Source organism: Lolium perenne, chromosome 6, assembly GCF_019359855.2.
Source record: "Lolium perenne isolate Kyuss_39 chromosome 6, Kyuss_2.0, whole genome shotgun sequence".
In the NCBI taxonomy this organism is placed as follows: Eukaryota; Viridiplantae; Streptophyta; class Magnoliopsida; order Poales; family Poaceae; genus Lolium; species Lolium perenne.
Window position 1 is genome coordinate 203,498,650 of NC_067249.2, and position 17,017 is coordinate 203,515,666.

Sequence of the window (17,017 nt, forward strand, 5' to 3'; positions counted from 1 at the left end):
GAGATCCATCATCGGCTTCAGCCCGGCGGCGCGAGGAAGGGCGCGGTGATCTGCGGGGCGATGATGGTGTGGTTGCGGCGGCCGCCATCCGCCGAGTCCTCCTTCGTCATTGTTGGCCAGCGGATGGCGGCGTGGGGGCCTGTTCGTCTGCTTCGGGGTTGAAGGTGGTGGTCCTAGGGTTCTTCTTCTGCGAAGATGAAGACCTACCGGATGCCGATCCTTTTTCATCTAGTCGGAGTGTTGAGTTTCGGAAGGCTCCACCGGCGAATGGAACATCACATCTTTTGCCTGGAGTTTGCTGGATCAGGTGGTATTCGGTCGCGCGCACCCATGCTTTTATTCTGACCGTTTGGTTATGGAGGGATTGTTCTGTATTGACACCAAGTGACATTGGATCCATGATGAAAGTCAGAAGAAGAGAATATCATGAAGGCCGGATGGGAGGACTAGCTAAGGGAGGTTCAAGTCTCCGTGTTGTTGAGGGATTTGCTTGGTGTTCCGGGCTTCACAGTAGTGGTATGAAAGTGAGGGCGACAACAAAGGTGAAGTTTAGTGTCCTACCTTTCAGGGTGAAAATCCAAGGTCTGGCCTTAACTGGTTGTGTCTCGCAATATTCTTGTCGGAGGCATTGTTTTGAGAGCGGGGACTATCTCCAGGGTGAAAACCTAAGATCGTTGGTTGGGCGATGACGATGATTCTGTAGCGGGACGTTTGTTTGTTAGTTTTATTTTCTCTTTTTTGGCTGTGTGCATCCGTACTGCTATTAGAGTGTTGCGTTGTTGCAGAGGCTGGGTGCAACTGATATCTTTTAATATTAATATTTTCCCTTTATCAAAAAAATAAACTTAGCTATCAAGGAAGCTAGTAAACTTGATTTTTAAGAAAGCTAGTAAGGTTATTTGGCCACCCAAAAAAATGATCTTGTGTTTCATAACAAATATGTTCAGATATATCTATTATTAGGAAACAATTTTAAACGGGAGGAAGTGCATCATTTCTCGTGGAAGATAGACATTAGCAAACTCGTTTAACAATTTGTTTCACTGTTCCTTCACTCGATTCTTTCAAAGTACACAAACACAGATAGATGGTGGCGGCTAAGCAGTTGCACAAGTGCAAAATGGAAAGGAACAGGTCGAGTGCAAACCATAACTCAGTGCGAAGACTGTCAAGATTGTCAAAGTCTTAACTCAGGGACGGCTGCTACAGAGCGTTGACCAGCCGCTACACAGCCGCCCACACTTCTCTGACCCAGGAGTCCAGGGCCCACACCACCCGCTCCCTCCACACTTGCGTTCTCGCTAGCACTAGCACTAGCAGGGATGGCCGGGAGCAGCATCTCCGCCGCCACCGCCGGCGGCAGGCCGCCGCTGTTCGCGACGGAGAGGCCGAAGCGGATGGTGGCGTACCGGCTGTACGCGTGCACCATCTTCGCCGGGATCCTCCTGATATGGGTGTACAGGGCCACCCACATCCCGCCGAGGGAGGGCAACAGCCTGGGGTGGCGGGCCTCGCTCGGGCTGCTCGTGGCCGACGTCCTCTTCGGCCTCTACTGGGTGCTCACCCTCTCCGTGCGGTGGAACCCGATCCGCCGCACCACCTTCAAGGACCGCCTCGCCGAAAGGTGAGTGGCTAATCTCCGCTGCTTGCTTGCTTTTTTTGCATCTTGTTTTGCTTGCGCTGGATGCAGAGCCAGTGTTTGACGAAATGGTTAGGTGGACGAGTAGAATTTTGGGTTGGCGGCCATGTAAGCTCAGGGGCTTGTCTCTCGAGACCTCGTGATCCAAACCTGAATCGCAGAAAGTCTAGCAACTCGGAATCTGAGATCCGTGAAGGCGTATTTATTAGTAATGGATCATGTGACACCGGGATTAAAACTTGCATGTAGTGTAAGACTGCACTGTCGATAGCACTCCAGATGAGCTCCACAAGTGTACACTGAACCTTAATGACATGACATGCAATCCTGCATGTTCTTGAAAAAAAAAAAGTGTACATTGATCTGTCACATTTTATTTTATGCCCATGTTAGGCAATTCCAATCGAGAATTATCTTTTGAAGAAATAGAAAATAGCATTAACTCGTGGATAAATATTCTTGGCTTTGTGCTTCTAAGTATTATAGCTGGCAGATTAGTATACTATTTATTTATTTTCAGTTGGGCCGAAGCAACAGAGTTGTAGATACAAATAAACCATCGCACCCATGCTAGAATATGATTAATTAATTACTTAGATGTATTTCGGCTAGGAGTCTCGACTATTACCTAACTAGACACCGTAGTGCTCCATCTCCACTCGGGACCTCCATGTATACTGTAATACTGAACATTCATGGTTGGTTACACAGTTCAGATTTTTGATATCTGCATAACAACATCGCATGAATAAAATTAGTTTGACTCTATTACCTGCATAACAACATTGCATGAGCAACATTACATGGACCCTATTCTGCTTGGGCTGGATGCTGGACAAGTAAATTTCGGGGGCCATCTTAGTTCAGAGGCCTGACTTTAGAGGCTTCATGGTCCATTCCTGAATCACGGCAAGTCAAGCAACTTGGAATCTGTGATCTGTGACATGAAGGGTGTAATTATTAATGAATAATCTGACATCGAGAAGAAACTCTGTAATGTAGTGTATGAGTGCAGTGTTGCTAGCACCTCACACATTTTCTGTTGCAATCCAGATGTGGTCCAGAAGTACACGCTGATCTGTCACATTATATTTTTTGCCCAGATATATTAGGCAATTTGAGAATTATCTTATGAAGAAATAAACAATACTCGAGGATAACTGTTTGTAGATTTCTACTAGTACTAAAGATACTTGCCTACTTGGCATGTGACACCACCAGATTACTGATTCTTTTCAGTTGGCCCGAAGTAACAGAGTTGTGGATACAAATAAACCGTAGCACCCATGCTAGAATATGATACATAACATAGAATCATGCCTGCTAACAAAATTACCCATGCTAGAATATGATTCATCATATAGATGTATTTCAGCTAGGAGTTATGACTACTACCAACTCTGACACTGTAATGCTCCATCCAGGTCCTCCATGGATATTGTAATACTATACATTCATGGCTGATTACATAATTCAGATAACTGATATCTGCATAACAACATCGCATGAACAAAATTAGTTTGACTCTATTATCTATGTCACTGGTGAAGTGGTGAATGATTTGCTAAAACACTGGCTACAAACAGCTATGGCGAGGACGAGCTTCCCGGTGTGGACATATTTGTGTGTACAGCGGACCCAGCTCTTGAGCCACCGATGCTTGTCATCTCCACTGTTCTATCTGTTATGGCTTATGACTACCCACCAGAGAAGCTAAACGTATATTTATCCGATGATGCTGGTTCCGCTGTAACGTTCTATGCTCTTTATGAGGCATCTGAATTTGCAAAGCACTGGATTCCATTTTGCAAAAATTACAAGGTGGAACCCAGGTCACCAGCTGCCTACTTTGCCGAAGCAGCTACCCCTCATGATGCTTGTAGCCCTCAAGAATCGCTTCGCATGAAGGTAGAGTACAAACTTGTTTTGCGTGTGTTCTGATGCAATGTGCTTATCTCAAAAGAAATGCTGTTGTGCTACATCGTGATAAAATATAAGTTGGCGAGGGCGCCTGCTGGCCTTCCGTAAGGCTGTGAAATCAACCCATAATTTTCTCATTAGATGTTTTTTATCTTTTCTGAATTACAGGAGATGTACAAAGATCTGACAGATCATGTGAGCTCAGTAGTACATTCAGGCAAGATTCCCGAGGTTCCAGAGTCCAATCGCATAGGCTTCTCTGAATGGAATGAAACGATAAGTTCTGAAGATCACCCTTCAATTGTCCAGGTAAAAATCCGTAGTTTTTTCAGAGTCCGACTGCTAGGTGAAGTACATAGCAATTGGTTTCAAAATTTTAAATAATATGATAACCATGATAAGTCTGAAAAGCAACTTGTGTAGCAAATACAGAGGTGAACTGGTTATAACTGACATATAAGAATGTTGCTGAATTGAAGTGTTGTGGACAAAAAAATGTTTGTATATTTATCAAGTACCTATGGCGAACAATTCTAGGCAATCTATTTCACCATTATTAACGATTCTAAAAGGGGGTTCCATGTTCGTTCTGGGAAGCTAGAATTCGGAGAGAAAAGGAAAAATATATACACTGCTTGTTGTAGCGTCTCCTGATTATAGAAGTGCAAATTAATCAGTGTACACCGGAATATTTACTATTCTTTAAGCACTAAGCATCATATTTGTGTTAAAATACAACTGTAGTTTATCTTCTTATTATCCAACTGCCCAATTGATTGGGCAATTCAGAACGTGAAAATAAAAGCACAAATACTTGGTTGGCTTAATTCACATTCAGCCTGATGCAAGACAAGCCTGAAATGGTTGATATTGATCCAGTGAAAAATCTATCTTCACAGGAACTGTAATGTAATGATGAAATTTACCTCTCTTGTCTACATAATTTTGGCGATCCCATCTGATCAAATTGTTCACCATTGCTAGATTCTAATTGATAGAGATGAACGGAAGGCAGTTGATGTGGATGGAAATGTACTGCCAACACTTGTGTATATGGCACGCGAGAAGCGACCTCAGGAAAAACATAACTTCAAAGCTGGGTCGTTAAATGCTTTGGTAGGCCATTTGTTCTCTGTCTGGTATAGTCAATGTTTTTCAAGAATTGCCGTTTGGAATAAAGTTGCATTGTGTTTCAATAAATCCCGAATAAATTCATTTGTGCAGATAAGGGTATCTTCGGTCATAAGCAACAGCCCAGTCATTATGAATGTTGATTGTGATATGTACTCTAACAATTCGGAGTCCATCAGAGATGCATTGTGCTTCTTCCTAGATGAAGAGCAAGGTCAAGATATCGGTTTTGTGCAGTACCCTCAGAACTTTGACAATGTGGTGCACAATGACATCTACGGCAATCCCATCAACGTTGTCAATGAGGTCAATAGAAAGATGATATTGCACCTCTTAAAATTTCAGTGGAGGACAGACCAATGTTCCAAGCTGTAGAATGCATCAATTGAGACTAATATTGTTTGTTATTTCATTGAATTAATGTTCAGTTGGATCACCCTTGCTTGGATGGATGGGGAGGAATGTGTTACTATGGCACTGGATGCTTCCATCGAAGAGAGACCCTATGTGGAAAAATATATAGTAAAGATTACAAGGAAGATTGGGCTAGAGGGGTGGGGACAGAACAAAATGCTGATGAGCTGGAAGAAATGTCCAAGTCACTTGTGACATGCACGTATGAGCATGACACCCTGTGGGGCATTGAGGTCTCTTTATCTCTTTCTACAAATATGAATACGAACATTTTTGCTTGATCTACATGCTTTAATGAACGTATATAAAAATGCCTTGGCAAAGCCTGAATGATGTTCTTCCTATTATACAGATCGCATATTCACATGTTGATGAGTTTGTGTTTCTGAATTGCAGAAAGGAGTTCGATATGGGTGCCCACTGGAGGATGTAATCACAGGATTGCAAATCCAATGCCGTGGGTGGAGATCTATTTACTACAACCCCTCCAGAAAGGGCTTCTTAGGCATGGCCCCTACCTCACTAGGCCAGATCCTGATTCAGCACAAGAGATGGTCAGAAGGGTTCCTCCAAATATCCCTCTCCAATTATAGCCCCTTTTTGTTAGGCCATGGTAAGATCAAGTTGGGTCTTCAAATGGGTTACTCAGTCTGTGGCTTCTGGGCCCTGAACAGCTTTCCCACCTTCTACTATGCCATCATCCCTTCTCTTTGCTTCCTTGGTGGCGTCTCTGTGTTCCCTGAGGTAATCTATGTTGTACAGTATATTTCCAAGCTCATTTTTATGTACAGTGGTTCAATTCTGACACAATGCTTGCATCTGCAATTCATTCAGATAACCAGCCCCTGGATCATTCCATTCGGATACGTCGCGGTGGCTGCATACTCCTGCAGCCTAGCAGAGTCACTGCAATGTGGTGACACTGCAGTGGAGTGGTGGAACGCACAGAGGATGTGGTTCTTCCGAAGGACCACCTCGTACCTCTTGGCGGCCATTGACACGATTGGGGGAATGCTGGGTGTCTCTGAGTCTGGATTTGACCTGACAGTGAAGGTCAACGACTCTCAGGCTCTCGAGAGGTACAAGAAGGGGAAGATGGAGTTTGGACCCATCTCGGGAATGTTTGTGATCCTTTCCACAATCGCGCTGTTCAACTTGGTGTGCATGGTGGTCGGACTGGGTAGAGTTTTGTGGCGTGAAGGTGCAGAAGGTTTGGGACCTTTGTTCCTGCAGGCCGTTCTTTGCGCGGCGATAGTGGCCATCAATGCCCCGGTCTATGAGGCGCTCTTCTTCCGCAAGGACAGTGGAAGCCTGCCTTCTTTTGTCACTCTCATTTCCCTTTGCTTCGTATCGTCGCTCTGCCTACAAGCTATCTGAATTAATTGTGTGTGGAAACTACATAAAAAAGACACGAATGCTGAATGGTCCGTTTGAGCCTTAGGGGGGACAATTTGAGACAATTAATCTATACACGGTAACTTCATGTTGTTCAGCAGTTATGACAATGGTGTGACATTCTGTCTATGAGGGTACCGCCCATAAGATTAACAACTACTTGACGCATCATTTTTTTCATAAACTTCTGCCATATCACCTGCTGGTTGTGAAGGCCAGGTTCCACGTCGAATGGGGCTCAATCTACCCCCATTGAAGCCACGGCTTGAACATGAGGTGAGGCACGCAGCTAAGAACATCTCAAAGCAGATATACCAGTATTGTATGAGCAAGTTTCTTAAGCGAAAGTGTATATAACGGTCGTGCCGTGCCAATAACAGGGCCACGTACAACCATCACAGAATTACATCAACATTTCATCTCATCTCCGAAGTGGCCAAGTGTGTGTTTGTGTACGATAGTAGTATGTTTATAAACGAAGCAGCGGCACTGACACTCCTCTCCTCCATCCCATCGCATTTGCACGACACTCCGTTGGATCCCTTCCTCCTCCTGGCTCAAGGCTGCGTTGGGCTCGGCGACACGCAGCAGAACCATTTCTTCTGAAAGAAAAGCATTCAGATGCTTCAGGTTAAGACAAGCTAGACAATGAATCCGCAAGACAAAAAAATAAAGAGAACATCTCTCCCTTTGGGGTGGAGATTTACGATGGAGATGAGCAAATAGCGCACTATCTCTTCTCGCTACAGCGGTATCACAGCCTTTTAGCGCTAAATAGAATCTCCCGCTAATAGTTCCTAAGAGCATCTCTTGGTTCCTCTAAATGGGGACCTCTATATCTCCATATAGATGACCATCTATAAAGATTCCCTTTTAGATGTTCTAAGTTTTTTAGTGGAACGTCTATATCTAGACCATCTATATTTTTGATATAGTCACTGTCAAGTGGACCTCTTGATTCAGAGGTGTGTGGGGACGTGTGCGCGGGGAAGGATTTTGCTTTGGATGGTCCTCGCTCCGTCCTCCAAATTTGGAGGATGAGTAGAGGAAATGGATGGTCCTCTATATTTAGATGGCCACTTAGATGAGCCACTGGAAGCGTTTTTTCAGCTCATGGTCATCTATACACATTTAGAGGATCATATAGAGGAGCCACTAGAGATGCTCTAAGTCGTGCTAAAACGCTAAATAAATAGCGCTATTTCTCCCGCTAAGTCCAAAGTGTTTCCATATTTGATTCGAAAGTTAGACCTATGTATGTAATATGCATTCGTGCACCATTTTTATTACTACAATTATCATTATTGTTCAGTACAAGTTTGTATCATTGAATTTCTTTTCGTATTTATAGATGATAGGATCATTTGATGCCTAATTTTTCTAGTAGTTTTCTTGTTTTGTAGAAAACGCTAAATGGCTTAGCTCTTTGCCATAGCTTTCTTAGTGCGGGGAAATAGTCGCTGCTATTTTAAACTTTGGAGGGGAGGTGTACCGATGTATTGGCCCTGGAGTTGTTGTTGTTGTAGGAGTTCATCTTCTCGGTCCTACCGTCCTTGCTGTCGGTAGACCTGTTGATCTTGTGCACGTTGGTGACGGGGGCCTTCTTCTCATCCCTGGCCTTGCTGAAGATAACCGTGAACCCGTCGGCGGAGGCCGGGTTGTTCACGTCCCATTGCCCGAACTTGGGGATGGTGCGACCAGCTTCCATCTGAAGAAAGAAATTAGATCGATCGGCATTTGTTAACGCATGGCAGCTGACTGCGAGATCGATGGAATAAACCATGCATCTCGATTCGATGGGTCATCTAACAACAACACTTTTAATTTGGAAGAGGTGAAGATCCCGGGCCTCTGCATCATTACATTCCAGCAACACAAGATTGAACAACACATGATTGATCTTCATGGATGCATGGCGCTCACCGACATGGTTGTTGACGGGAGGCGGTTCGCTTCAGCTGGAGACGCGAGAGAAAATTTTGCCCCCTTGAATGGAAATGAAGCGCAAGAAGTTTTTTTCGGGGCAAAATTTCCCCCGGGATGAGAGGAAAGGCAGGCAAGGAAAACCGGAGGAAGGAGAAGATTGGGGGGCGCAGCGGGCATCCGCCTCCGCCTACTTATACCTCGCTAACCGCATGCATGCTTTGCATGTGCGACGCTGCCTAAAATTAAGCAGATTTTCAAACGCAATTAGTTTTGCTTTTTTTCTAACACAAATCTCTGGTTTTTAGTTGGATCAAACCTACGTTTGGAATCCTTCAAAAAAAAAAACCTACGTTTGGAAATGAAGAACGATAACCTGATGATTTCCCTGTTGCCTTTTAGGAACTCCTCAATGAGGTGAGCCTTCGAGATTAGGGAAATGCTCCATGATTTAGCTAAGGGAAATGTTGATTTAAGTAGGATTAATTATGGTGTGATTAGCATCTGGTGCATGTTTTTACCCTCCGTTCCTATGCTTGGATGATTTTTGTTTTTTCTTGCATTTACTTTTCGATGACGAATGATGGTACTGTTAGATTGATCTCTCCCGAGTGGGTCCAACGGCCCACCGGGCCCCCTTTGACCTGCGCCCTGATCGGGGCGCCCAATCCGTTATGGTTGGTGGGTCCATGTCGCCAACGCTATAAAGAGAGGTGGGGCCGGCGGCTCGCAGTACGAGGTTTACCTGCGTTGCCGTACGACCCACCGACATACCAATCCGATCTAGGGTTAGCGTTGTGCCGACGGGAAGCTCCGCCACCGCCGCCACTACCTCGCCCACGCCACCACCGTCACCACCATGTCGACGCCCGAAGGATCATCCTCAAAGGGAGAAGGTAACTTTCAGCCCCTCTGGATCTCTCCCTCTCTCACAGTACATGTTCTTTTAACACACAGAGTTGGATCTATCGACTTAGATCTACTGCTAGTTGATCTTAGAGATTTGACATTGGTATCAGAGCAGTAGTTGTAGATCTTTTCGGTAGAAATAAAAAGCAAACCCTAGATCGTCCCAGTAACAAAAGAGAAAAGAAAAGAAACCGGCCAGGGCTTCGGGCCGCCGGCAAAGTAAGCGCCGCCGCAAGGCCGCGCCGTTCCTCTCCATCCAGGTGCGCATCGGCAAGCCAATGCACCGGGAAGAAGAACTATCTTCTCTCCACTTGCTGCTGCCGTGGTATGTGTGAGACGGGGGCAAAGAAAAGTTAAAAGGAACCTCACTGGCTTACCTATGCGGCTGCTGAAGCTGTTCACGGTCGCCGGCAAAGAAAGACACCACCTCTGCATCCCTTGACGGCGGTGCGCCCACCGTTCGGGTGGACGCACTCACTGGCAAGAGGCATAGGGGGGCGCTGCTGCTTCTCCCCGTGGTCGTGGCCGTCGAGCTGTCGCCGGCTTTTGGGCCGGGCGGCGCCGAGTGGGAGGCTGCTGTTAGGGAGGCAGGCGTTGGCTGCTACCGTCGTCATCGGCAGAGCGAGCGGGACGGGCCAGGCGCGGGCTGCTGCCGCCGCCGGCCTGGCTAGTGCAAAGGAGCGGGGCGCGCGCGTGGTCTCCCTCCCGCCGCCACAGAGCAAAGACAGACAGGCTGAGAGGGTTACCGGGGCAAATGTTCTAGGGTTAGGGTTACACAGGGGGCGGCGTTCAGCCGTCTCTTTACACCGGCAGAAAGTGAAGGGCCGCTGTCGGATTCGATCCGACGGCCAGAAAAGCTTGCCGCGTGGGCACCATGGCCGGGCCACGTCGGCGACGTGTGTGGGCCGCGTGGGCTCCGTGGCCAGGCCGCGGGCGGGCCATTGGAAGGCCGCGGCAGCAGGCCCGTTAGCAGGACGCACCGCGTGAAGGCCGCGTCTGCCAGCCGCGTGGGCGCCGCGTTGCTGCTCGCTGCTCATCGCGTGTGGGCCGCGTGGGCCGCGATAGTTTTACAGTTTTTTGCTGTTTTATTATTTACAGAGGCAATTTTTTAGGCAGTTTTTGGTCATTTTTTGGCCAAATTTTGTCTAGTTTTTTCTAAATAAATAGGACCAACGAAATATTTGTTCAGAAATTAGAAAGTAAAGGATATGCCTCTGAAAAGTTAAAAAGTTAAAAGTTTTAATTCACAGTTTCCGCTGCAAATAGAAAAGGAGCATTTTTAAATGCAAAGTGATAGTTAAAATTCAAAGTTAAATAAAAGTGATTATTGTGACAATTATGGTTCTGTTATTTTTTGGACCAACGTTAGTAATGACATGACCATGGTTTTGTTGCGATGATGATATGTGCATTTACCTCTATTTCTGCCCAACGGTGATATAGTTTTATTAGCATTAAGAGTTGCATGTCCTAAATTCCTACCGACGTTTGATTATAATTTGCAATTATACTGTTCTCACTTCTTTGTGGTTTTTAGGAGGGTACTACTTGATGAGCTGCATCAAGGATGTCCCGACCCTGAGAGGGGATAACTACACAGAGTGGAGGAAGAAGGTGGACTTCGCCTTCGTATGTGCTGAGGTGGACTGGGTGCTTGACACACCGCAACCATAAAGCCTGCTGACCCTGTCAGAGATGACAAGGATGCATGGGCTAAAAGGAAAAGGGACCATGCTCATGTGGAGATGTCCTACACCTTAGAGAACAGAAAGTGGCAGACTGCCAATAAAAAGTGCATGGCATTCATAAAGAATACAATTCAGAACGCCATCGTGGACTCAATTGCAGAATGTGCTTCCGTTGGGGAGTACTTGGAAAAGATAAAGAGCTAGTTCACTGGTTCTTCAAAGACATATGCTACCCAGTTGTTGAAGCAGCTGGTGACAGAAAAGTACACTGGAGGTGCACATGGCATCAGGGAGCACATCCTCAGGATGAGTAACCTGGCTGCAAAGCTGAAGCCCATGGATGCTGACTTGCAGCTGAAGCCTGCACTTCTGGTTCACTTGGTCATGGCTTCATTGCCATCACAGTTTGACAACTTTGTTGTCAATTACAACATGAACCCTGCAAAATGGGACATTGAAAAGACCATTGCCATGTGTGTGCAAGAGAAGGATAAGCTCAAGGCACAGAATGGAGGTTCCATAAATTATGTAAAGGACAATAAGAAAAGGCCCTTCACACAAAGCAACAACGGCTCTCCTTCAAAGCCATATGCAAAAGCCCCAATGCAGCATCATCAGAAGATCCAGCAGAGGCAAATGCCAGTGAACAAAGATCAATGTCTTCACTACCAAAAGACAGGGCACTACAAGAAAGACTGTCCTGACTGTCTGAAAGAAATAATGGCAAAGAGATGTAACAATTTATTTTCCTTTGTAAATGAATCCCTGTATACACAGTTTTTGAAATCTACTTGGTGGATTGACTCAGGTGCAACTGTTCATGTTGCAAATTCTTTACAGGGATTCCATTCGACGCAGACTACGAAAAGAAGCGAAGGATGCGTTGAAGTCGTGAATGGAATTCAAGCAGAAGTTGAAGCTGTTGGCGACGTCCTCTTGGAGCTAGCTGCTGGCTTGACTATTCTGCTTAGAGATGTCTTATTTGTTCCTTCCCTACATAGAAATTTAATAAGTGTATCGCGCTTGGATAAAGACAGTTATCAATGTTATTTTGGACATGGAAAATGTGTCATATGGTGTAATAATACTTATTTTGGGGTTGCTTTACTCCATGATGAGATTTATTTACTATCCTTGCGTGAAAAAGTATTGTCTGTGTGTAAAGTGAATGAACAAATACCCGCGTCGGAAAAAGAACAAAACAAAAGAAAAATAACCGATGAATCATCAAAATTATGGCACTGTCGCTTAGGCCATATTTCGAGGGGAGAATAGAAAGACTCGTTAAAAATGATATTCTTCTCCATTAGAATTCTCAGATATATAACAATGCATCGATTGCATTAAAGGAAAATTTGTAAAGCAAATTAAAAAGGGAGCAAATCGAAGCATAGCAACACTAGAAATAATTCACACCGATATATGTGGACCATTTTCTGTGAAAAGTGTGGATGGATATGATTCGTTCATAACATTCACGGATGATTACTCCCGATATGGTTGTATTTATCCAATAAAAGAAAGAATAGAAGCGTTGGATAAATTCAAAATATTCAAAGTTGAAGTTGAAAATCCGCATGATAAAAGATTAAAGATAGTCAGGTCTGATCGTGGAGGGGAGTACTACGGTTGACATACTCCATATGGCCAAGTCCCTGGATCTTTTGCAAGGTTCCTACATGATATTTGGAATAGTCGCCCAGTACTCGATGCCAAGCGAACCTCAGCAGAATGAGGTAGCTGAAAGGCGCAACCATACCCTTATGGATATGGTGCGCAGTATGATGAGTTATTCCACCCTACCATTGGGATTTTGGATTGAGGCGTTAAAAATCGCAATTCGCATTCTAAACAGAGTACCAAGCAAATCGGTGCCTGATACGTCTCCAGCGTATCGATAATTTCTTATGTTCCATGCCACTTTATTGATGATACCTACATGTTTTATGCATACTTTATGTCATATTTATGCATTTTCCGGCACTAACTTATGAACAAGATGCCGAAGAGCCAGTTGTTGTTTTCTGCTGTTTTTGGTTTCAGAAATCCTAGTAAGGAAATATTCTCGGAATTGGACGAAATCAACGCCCAGGATCTTATTTTTCCACGAAGCTTCCAGAAGTCCGGGGAGGAAACGAAGTGGGGCGACGAGGCACCCACACGCTAGGGCGGCGCGGCCCAGGCCCTGGCCGCGCCGGCCTGTTGTGTGGGTCCCTCACGTCGCCCCTGACCTACCCTTCCGCCTACTTAAGCCTTCGTCGATAATAACTCCAGTACCGAGAGCCACGATACGGAAAACCTTCCAGAGACGCCGCCGCCGCCAATCCCATCTCGGGGGATTCAGGAGATCGCCTTCGGCACCCTGCCGGAGAGGGGAATCATCTCCCGAAGGACTCTTCACCGCCATGGTCACCTCCGGAGTGATGTGTGAGTAGTTCACCCCTGGACTATGGGTCCATAGCAGTAGCTAGATGGTTGTCTTCTCCTAATTGTGCTATCATTGTTGGATCTTGTGAGCTGCCTAACATGATCAAGATCATCTATCTGTAATGCTATATGTTGTGTTTGTTGGGATCCGATGAATAAGTGAATGCTATGTTATGTTGATTATCAATATCATCTATGTGTTATTTATGATCTTGCATGCTCTCCGTTGCTAGTAGAGGCTCTGGCCAAGTTGATACTTGTAACTCCAAGAGGGAGTATTTATGCTCGATAGTGGGTTCATGTCTCTATTAAATCTGGGGGAGTGACAGCAACCCCTAAGGTTGTGGATGTGTTGTTTCCACTAGGGATAAAACATCAATGTTATGTCTAAGGATATATTCGTTGATTACATTATGCACCATACTTAATGCAATTGTCTGTTGTTTGCAACTTAATACTGGAGGGGGTTCGGATGATAACCTGAAGGTGGACTTTTTAGGCATAGATGCATGCTGGATAGCGGTCTATGTACTTTGTCGTAATGTCCAATTAAATCTCACACTATTCATCATAACATGTATGTGCATGGTCATGCCCTCTTTATTTGTCAATTGCCCAACTGTAATTTGTTCACCCAACATGCTTATTCTTATGGGAGAGACGCCTCTAGTGAACTGTGGACCCCGGTCCATTCTTTTACATCGACTACAATCTACTGCAATACTCGTTCTACTGTTTTCTGCAAACAATCATCATCCACACTATACATCTAATCCTTTGTTACAGCAAGCCGGTTAGATTGACAACCTCACTGTCATGTTGGGGCAAAGTAATTTGGTTGTGTTGTGCAGGTTCCACGTTGGCGCCGGAATCCCTGGTGTTGCGCCGCACTACACTCCGCCGCCATCAACCTTCAACGTGCTTCTTGGCTCCTACTGGTTCGATAAACCTTGGTTTCTTACTGAGGGAAAACTTGCCGCTGTACGCATCACACCTTCCTCTTGGGGTTCCCAACGGACGCGTGCTGTACGCGTATCAAGCTCTTTTTCTGGCGCCGTTGCCGGGGAGATCAAGACACGCTGCAAGGGGAGTCTCCACTTCCAATCTCTTTACTTTGTTTTTGTCTTGCTTTATTTTATTTACTACTTTGTTTGCTGCACTAAAACAAAACACAAAAAAATTAGTTGCTAGTTTTACTTTATTTACTATCTTGTTCTCCATATTAAAAACACAAAAAAATTAGTTACTTGCATTTGCTTTCCTTATTTCATCATGTTTCCTCCTAAGTTTATTCTTAAAGATGTACCGGTAGGCCGAGGGTCTATCCTTGGGAAAGATAATATAGAAGATTTTTTCACTCATATTAGTACGGTTGAAGATTTTGAAGATAGACACTTGGTAGAACTTGCTCCTACTTATGAAATTGCTGCTGCTTCTTTGGTACACATGTTAGAAGCTAGATTTGTTAACCTCAACCCCGTAATGCAGCATATGTTCCTTACACTAGGTGATATGGAAGAAGGAGAAAAGAAAGATTTTGTCTTAGAAACCCTTCTTAAAGAATTTGGTGATGTAGCAAGAGAAGCTAGAAAAGTCTTTACTAAATATAATATGCTTGGCTCTTATACAAACTTTGCTAGCACCCTTGAAAAGATGGAAAAAGATAGACAAAAGTACAATAATAAAGTTAATTATGAGGGGGATATTAAAACATCAATACCTTGCAAGCTCTTGGGAATGTGCGAGGCACTAGAAAAGAATTTTGATTGGATTGTTCCTGAAAATTTGTTTGACGAGAGTAGCAAGCCAAAGACTAATGAAAAGGGAGCCTCTAAAACTTACATAGATAAGTTACAATGCATAGTTGAGAAAACTCCAAACCCCGCTGTAGATGCATCATCTCTTGATAATACTTGATACACACTTTCTGCGCCTAGCTGAAAGGCGTTAAAGAAAAGCGCTTATGGGAGACAACCCATGATTTTACTACTGCACTTTTGTTTTATATTTGAGTCTTGGAAGTTGTTGCTACTGTAGCAACCTCTCCTTATCTTAGTTTTGTTGCATTGTTGTGCCAAGTAAAGTCTTTGATAGTAAGGTTCATACTAGATTTGGATTACTGCGCAGAAACATATTTCTTGCTGTCACGAATCTGGGCCTAATTCTCTGTAGGTAACTCATAAAATTATACCAATTTACGTGAGTAATACTAAGATATGTACGCAACTTTTATTCAATTTGAGCATTTTCATTTGAGCAAGTCTGGTGCCTCTTAGAAATTCGTCTTTACAGACTGTTCTGTTTTTGACAAATTCTGCCTTTTATTTCGCATTGCCTGTTTTGCTATGCTTGATGGATTTTTCTATTCCATTAATTTTCAGTAGCTTTGTGCAATGTCCAGAAGTGTTAAGAATAATTATGTCACCTCTGAACATGTGAATTTTGATTATGCACTAACCTTCTAATGAGTTGTTTTGAGTTTGGTGTGGAGGAAGTTTTCAAGGATCAAGAGAGGGAGATGATACAATATGATCAAGGAGAGTGAAAGCTCTAAGCTTGGGGATGCCCCGGTGGTTCAACCCTGCATATTTTAAGAAGACTCAAGCGTCTAAGCTTGGGGATGTCCAAGGCATCCCCTTCTTCATCGACAACATTATCAGGTTCCTCTAGTGAAACTATATTTTTATTCCATCACATCTTATGTACTTTGCTTGGAGCGTCTGTTTGTTTTTGTTTTTGTTTTGTGGGAATAAAATAGATCCTAGCATTCATTGTGTGGGAGAGAGACACGCTCCGCTGTTGCATATGGACAAATATGTCCTTAGGCTTTACTCATAGTGTTCATGGCGAAGGTTGAATTTTCTTCGTTAAATTGTTGTATGGTTGGAAACGGGAAATACTACATGTAGTAATTGGTAGAATGTATTGAATAATTTGATACTTGGCAATTGTTGTGCTCATGTTTAAGCTCTTGCATCATATACTTTGCACCTATTAATGAAGAAATACATAGAGCTTGCTAAAATTTGGTTTGCATAATTGGTCTCTCTAAGGTCTAGATAATTTCTAGTAAGGGTCGAACAACAAGGAAGACGATATAGAGTCTTATAATGCTTACAATATGTCTTTTATGTGAGTTTTAGTGTACCACTTCATACTTGTTTTTGTTTCAAATAGCCTTGCTAGCCTAAGCCTTGTATCGAGAGGGAATACTTCTCATGCATCCAAAATCCTTGAGCCAAACACTATGCCATTTGTGTCCACCATACCTGCCTACTACATGGTATTTCTCCGCCATTCCAAAGTAAATTGCTTGAGTGCTACCTTTAAACAATTCAAAATTTATTATCTCTGATTTGTGTCAATGTTTTATAGCTCATGAGGAAGTATGTGGTGTTTATCTTTCAATCTTGTTGGGCAACTTTCACCAATGGACTAGTGGCTTCATCCGCTTATCCAATAAGTTTGCAAAAAGAGCTGGCAATGGGATTCCCAGTCCCAAATTAATTAACCTTCATAATGTTACAAAAATAGACACTCCTCCATGGTATGTGATTTTTGGACGGCACCC

At 44.0% G+C, this 17,017-nt stretch overlaps 2 protein-coding genes and 1 pseudogene across 3 annotated transcripts; 2 read left to right on the forward strand and 1 right to left on the reverse strand.

Annotated features, from left to right (window-relative positions):
• Nucleotides 1–1,251: 1,251 nt before the first annotated feature.
• LOC127306342 (cellulose synthase-like protein E2) lies at nucleotides 1,252–6,603 on the forward strand. Its single transcript, XM_051336954.2, has 8 exons — nucleotides 1,252–1,624; nucleotides 3,226–3,547; nucleotides 3,728–3,868; nucleotides 4,544–4,675; nucleotides 4,784–4,996; nucleotides 5,119–5,337; nucleotides 5,501–5,848; nucleotides 5,939–6,603. Exons 1-8 carry the CDS (start codon nucleotides 1,323–1,325, stop codon nucleotides 6,479–6,481), a joined length of 2,220 nt encoding a protein of 739 aa, XP_051192914.1. The 5' UTR covers nucleotides 1,252–1,322; the 3' UTR covers nucleotides 6,482–6,603.
• A 216-nt stretch (nucleotides 6,604–6,819) lies between these two features.
• On the reverse strand, nucleotides 6,820–8,596 carry LOC127306343 (protein NOI4-like). 2 transcript variants are annotated; one of them, XM_051336956.2, is made up of 3 exons: nucleotides 8,423–8,596; nucleotides 7,992–8,207; nucleotides 6,820–7,098 (listed from the first exon to the last, which is right to left on the reverse strand). In XM_051336956.2, the coding sequence occupies exons 1-3, from the start codon at nucleotides 8,426–8,428 to the stop codon at nucleotides 7,057–7,059; spliced, it is 264 nt and encodes an 87-aa protein (XP_051192916.1). In that variant the 5' UTR covers nucleotides 8,429–8,596; the 3' UTR covers nucleotides 6,820–7,056. The 2 variants fall into 2 exon arrangements, with proteins under 2 accessions (XP_051192916.1, XP_051192915.1); XM_051336955.2 differs by having other exon boundaries at nucleotides 6,820–7,101.
• A 1,013-nt stretch (nucleotides 8,597–9,609) lies between these two features.
• On the forward strand, nucleotides 9,610–11,906 carry LOC139832600 (uncharacterized; annotated as a pseudogene).
• The last annotated feature ends 5,111 nt before the right edge of the window (nucleotides 11,907–17,017 follow it).

Excerpts from the sequence above, each read along its gene's own strand:
- LOC127306343 (XM_051336955.2), bottom strand. Across the intron at positions 7,102-7,991 it reads ACTCCAGGGCCAATACATCG|AAGAAATGGTTCTGCTGCGT; the intron begins GTACACCTCCCC and ends CTTTTCTTTCAG.
- LOC127306342 (XM_051336954.2), top strand. The coding sequence starts at position 1,323 with ATGGCCGGGAGCAGCATCTCCGCCGCCACCGCCGGCGGCAGGCCGCCG. Across the intron at positions 5,338-5,500 it reads ACACCCTGTGGGGCATTGAG|AAAGGAGTTCGATATGGGTG; the intron begins GTCTCTTTATCT and ends TCTGAATTGCAG. Across the intron at positions 5,849-5,938 it reads GCGTCTCTGTGTTCCCTGAG|ATAACCAGCCCCTGGATCAT; the intron begins GTAATCTATGTT and ends CAATTCATTCAG.